The sequence below is a fragment of the Oncorhynchus mykiss genome, chromosome 12, assembly GCF_057628025.1.
Source record: "Oncorhynchus mykiss isolate SJ-2025 chromosome 12, ASM5762802v1, whole genome shotgun sequence".
Lineage (NCBI taxonomy): Eukaryota > Metazoa > Chordata > Actinopteri > Salmoniformes > Salmonidae > Oncorhynchus > Oncorhynchus mykiss.
Window position 1 is genome coordinate 83592070 of NC_143033.1, and position 5058 is coordinate 83597127.

At 39.8% G+C, this 5058-nt stretch overlaps 1 protein-coding gene across 1 annotated transcript; it reads right to left on the reverse strand.

The window, feature by feature from the left end:
* Positions 1–272: 272 nt before the first annotated feature.
* LOC110538563 (noggin-3-like) lies at positions 273–1595 on the reverse strand. Its single transcript, XM_021625455.3, has one exon. The coding sequence runs from the start codon at positions 1134–1136 to the stop codon at positions 468–470; it is 669 nt and encodes a 222-aa protein (XP_021481130.2). The 5' UTR covers positions 1137–1595; the 3' UTR covers positions 273–467.
* Between the last annotated feature and the right edge of the window lie 3463 nt (positions 1596–5058).

Below are 5058 nucleotides of genomic sequence, written 5' to 3' on the forward strand. Positions count from 1 at the left end.
AATTGTGACAGGTGTCATTACTCCATCAAAGGGTTCACGGTGTGTTGAGTTGATAGGTATAGGGGAGATATATATTTTAAGACAAAATAGAGATTTCATTATTTCAGGGACATTTTATTATATGAATATAAAGAATAAATAGCAGTTCTCTTAATTTACTTGATAAATCGTTGAAATAGGCTACCGATATTCAGCTGTATATCAGCTGCAAGATAACACAATCCACATGAAATCTGAGGTCGATAGATTAGTTTCCATAATGGAAAACAACATGTTTATAAAACGGCACCTATGCGCCATTGATCTTTAATATAAATATACGGTAGACTCTGGTTACACGTAATACTGACTTTTTACAATAACCAACATAATTGAATGGCACCTCATATACATAAAATACATTCCTACACTCGGTAGTGCATACAAAATTACAAAGTCATTATAATTTATACTTGAAAACAGTTATTTCAGTTCGAGCAGGCGCATTTGCATTCGGTTATCATCGGGTATTGAACTGGTATCCAAGTACATTTGAGGCCCCCTTTCTTCTGTATACATCGCCATCTCAATATCGTAAAATGGGTCGAGTTTGCTGGTTTGCAGACCATCCCCTCTGGAACCGAACATGATCTTTTGCTTTGACAGTTTCCCACTCTCACATAACGTGGCCAAAATCTGCTGCCGAGGTCGTCCCATGTATAAATGACGGGACAGAACGAGAATGACCACAGCCACTGCTGCAGCCTCCGTTTAAGTTTTTTACTGGGTTTGTGCTTCTTGCCAAACTGTACGTCAAAATCCATTGCTTTGATTTCATTCGGCATCACTCCACTGGGCTTCTGTTGAATGTCCAAATCGTCAAGCTCATCGTTGCCAGTGTATTTATCCTGTGGTGGTGTAATAGACATCAAGCGACTATCAAAGTCCCCCAATACACTTTTCAGTTCGGTTTCATTGAGGTCCCTCTCTTTTGGGTCAAAGACAGGATCTGGGTCCTCTTTTAATTCCACAAGTGGCAAACTGTCACTCGGGATAGGACGGAGGAGGTAATAATGCTGGCATAGCCCTTCTTCTATTATAAGTCCGAGGGACAACATCAGCAAGTACATTGCTACAAAATGCTGTGATTGATCCATGTCCGTTACGCACAATAAGACAGTATTAGAGGATACAGCTAAACAGGTAGGCCTAGGCTACTCTGCTGCGTACAGTTGTGCCCGGTTCTTGCGGAGTGCGCACCGGCTTGAGTTACATCCAGCCAAATTTCACTTCTTGAGTGTTGGTGTCCTTAAAAGTCAGACTGCTTACTCCATAACAAACGATAATTGATTGAAGATGGTAAAGATGAATAGTCTCTTTCGTAAAACAAATCTAGATATAGGCAGTGTTTCCTTTTTACGCACGAATTCAATACATTGTATGAAATGGCTCTGTGACAGCATCAGTGGCATCAGCGGTTCTCATTCTTGTGCGCTTTGACGCGTGATTCCAGTTTCAAGTCCTCCCCTCTGAGGATCGGCATGGTGTTTCGTTTTCTTTTGCAGGACGCTGAGAGAGTAACCTGCTCCCTCTGATATATCCTCCACGGGTTGTGATGGATATATTAATTACATCTGAATGTGGGTTTGTTGTAGGAGATCCCCGAAACCTCCCTCAATCAAGAGGCGGGGATGGGTTAGGGAGAGGAGGGGTCCGTCAATTTGGATTCTGATCGCCCTCTGTCGGAATATCTGACTACTTCTGCTAATTTTCCATTGATAACAGAGGGGGGAAATTAGCTAGAAGCGGTGAACAACAATTAGAACTGAATGTGAGGGGCCATAGCCACTACTATTTCTATCAATAGGCCAACAGCTACTATTCATTTTGAGAGGTTAGCCTACTGGCTACCCTGTACAAATACTGCTGAGGATTTTACAAAAAAGGCTTACTAGGTTATAAAACAACAGGATATAGAGATATTATTTGTCATGAGGAAAAACATGTTAAATACTCTATATAATAGCATCCTTAAATGACACTCATGACACATACACTCAATAATAATACCAACACAAAATGCTTCAAATGTTTTGAATTGTTGTGAGCAAGTAGAACATAGGGAGAGACCTTATAAAGAACATGACTGAACAAACAACTGTTTATTTTTCTAATGAAGAGTGTTCTCTTTGTTGGCAGGGACAATATTTCAGTGTGCAACCATGTCACAGGGAACCTCTCAATAAACCTTGGCCAAAATAACTCCCAAATAAACAACTCTCACTAAGCAGCAGCCATGGAAAGTATCACCATTTGCAAACCTGTCTACCCTCAAATGCTTGGAGAATCATTCCTTGAAAATAATTTAATGGAAGAACTGACTGGCTGCTACATCAGCCATAAAGCATTCACTTAGATAAATGCATCTCTGTTTCATTTTGAATGAGCTAATTCACACACGCACTTCTGCGCACCACTCATTTAGTTTATGGTCAAATTATGGTGAAGAGTCTGGAAAAGGTCACGCTTATTTTTATTTTTTGAAACAACAATTGATCGGACTATTCAGGCATTCTTGGGCATTGGCAATCAGGCATTGACAAGGTTTAACTTGTTGTGACAAATCCCCATGTATCTGAATACCGGTGTTGAAATGATGCAGCGATAATAGGTAAATACTGATGAATAGATACATAACCATCTAGAAGCAATATATTACAATGATTATAACATTCAATGGTCTAGATACATGGTAACATCTATGGAATACTTTAATCTATGCGATGAAATTTATTGGAGAATACAGCTGCATTAGAGCCAGCAAAGTGACATTTCAATATGGTTCTCATTACATTATGGACTTATTGCCAGCCCTCATTTCATGGTGAGTTGTTTTTGTTTCTTCTAATCCCTTCCTACTGTTTTATCACAGGAAAATTGTGATAGTTAAATATTCACCTTGAAAAGACAGAATACTTTAGACAGACGCCTGCTTAATTGAAGAGTTTTTATTCAAGTAGGCTAAACCAAAGTCAATTTCCTCAGCTAGTAAAACAGCCAACATAATTATCATTTTCAGGGTCTGGTCCTTGAAAGGTACAAAGGAATAACAACTTTTGCTTAAGGATATGCATTCAAAATGAATACCTTTAGGTTCTGCATAGGTCGTTGTACCCGTTCCTGCTGGTTTCTCATTTAGTGAGGCAAACCAGACCACTCTCTTGGCAGGCACCTTATTTTTTTATATTTTTTTAACTAGGAAAGTCAGTAAAGAACAAATTCCTATTTACAATGACGGCCTACCCTGGCCAAACCCTAACAACGCTGGGCCAATTGTGTGCCACCCTATAGGACTCATGATACAGCTTGGAATTGAACCAGGGTCTGTAGTGACACCTCTAGCACTGAGATGCAGTGCCTTAGACCGCTGCGACACTCAGGAGCCCTTAAACATAGGCACCAAGAGAAGGCCAGCTTAGTTAAACCATTAAAAACACACTAATAGTGATTAAGAATGGACCTAGACTTTCCAGTGTCATTTCTTTTATTGTGGTTGTATTAAATTATTACTTTCTCCTACAGTTGAAATCGGAAGTTTACATACACCTAGCCAAATATATTTAAACTCAGTTTTTCACAATTCCTGACATTTAATCCCAGTAAAAATTCCCTGTCTTAGGTCAGTTAGAATCACCACTTTATTTTAAGAATGTGAAATGTCAGAATAATAGTAGAGAGAATGATTTATTCAGTTTTTATTTTTTTCATCACATTCCCAGTGGGTCAGAAGTTTACATACACTCAATTAGTATTTGGTAGCATTGCCTTTAAATTGTTTAACTTGGGTCAAACGTTTTGGATAGCCTTCCACAGGTTTCCCACAATAAGTTGGGTGAATTTTGGCCCATTCCTCCTGACAGAGCTGGTGTAACTGAATCAGGTTTATAGGCCTCCTTGCTCGCACACGCTTTTTCAGTTCTGCCCACAAATGTTCTATAGGATTGAGGTCAGGGCTTTGTGATGGCCACTCCAATACCTTGACTTTGTTGTCCTTAAGCCATTTTGTCACAACTTTGGAAGTATGATTGGGGTCATTGTCCATTTGGAAGACCCATTTGTGACCAAGCTTTAACTTCCTGACTGATGTCTTGATATGTTGTTTCAATATATCCACATAATTTTACATCCTTATGATGCCATCTATTTTGTGAAGTGCACCAGTCCCTCCTGCAGCAAAGCACCCCCACAACATGATGCTGTCACCCCCGTGCTTCACGGTTGGGATGGTGTTCTTCGGCTTGCAAGCCTCTCCCTTTTCCTCCAAACATAACGATGGTCATCATGGCCAAACAGTTATATGTTTGTTTCATCAGACCAGAGGACATTTCTCCAAAAGGTACAATCTTTGTCCCTATGTGCAGTTGCAAACCATAGTCTGTCTTTTTTTATGGTGGTTTTGGAGCAGTGGCTTCTTCCTTGCTGAGCGGCCTTTCAGGTTATGTCGATAAAGGACTCGTTTTACTGTGGATAGAGATACTTTGAACTGGTTTCCTCCAGCATCTTCATAAGGTCCTTTGCTGTTGTTCTGAGATTGATTTGCACTTTCGCACCAAAGTACGTTAATCTCTTGGAGACAGAACGCGTCTCCTTCCTGAACGGTATGACGGCTGCGTGGTCCCGTGGTGTTTATACTTGCATACTATTGTTTGTACAGATGAACGTGATACCTTCAAGCGTTTGCAAATTGCTCCCAAGGATGAACCAGACTTGTGGAGGTCTACAAAAAATGTTCTGAGGTCTTGACTGATTTCTTTTGATTTTCCCATGATGTCAAGCAAAGAGGCACTGAGTTTGAAGGTAGGCCTTGAAATACATCCACAGGTACACCTCCAATTGACTCAAATGATGTCAATTAGCCTATCAGAAGCTTCTAAAGACATAATTTTCTGGAATTTTCCAAGCTGTTTAAAGGCAGAGTCAACTTAGTGTATGTAAACTTCTGACCCACTGGAATTGTTATACAGTGAATTATAAGTGAAATAACCTGTCTGTAAACAATTGTTGGAAAAATTACTTGTG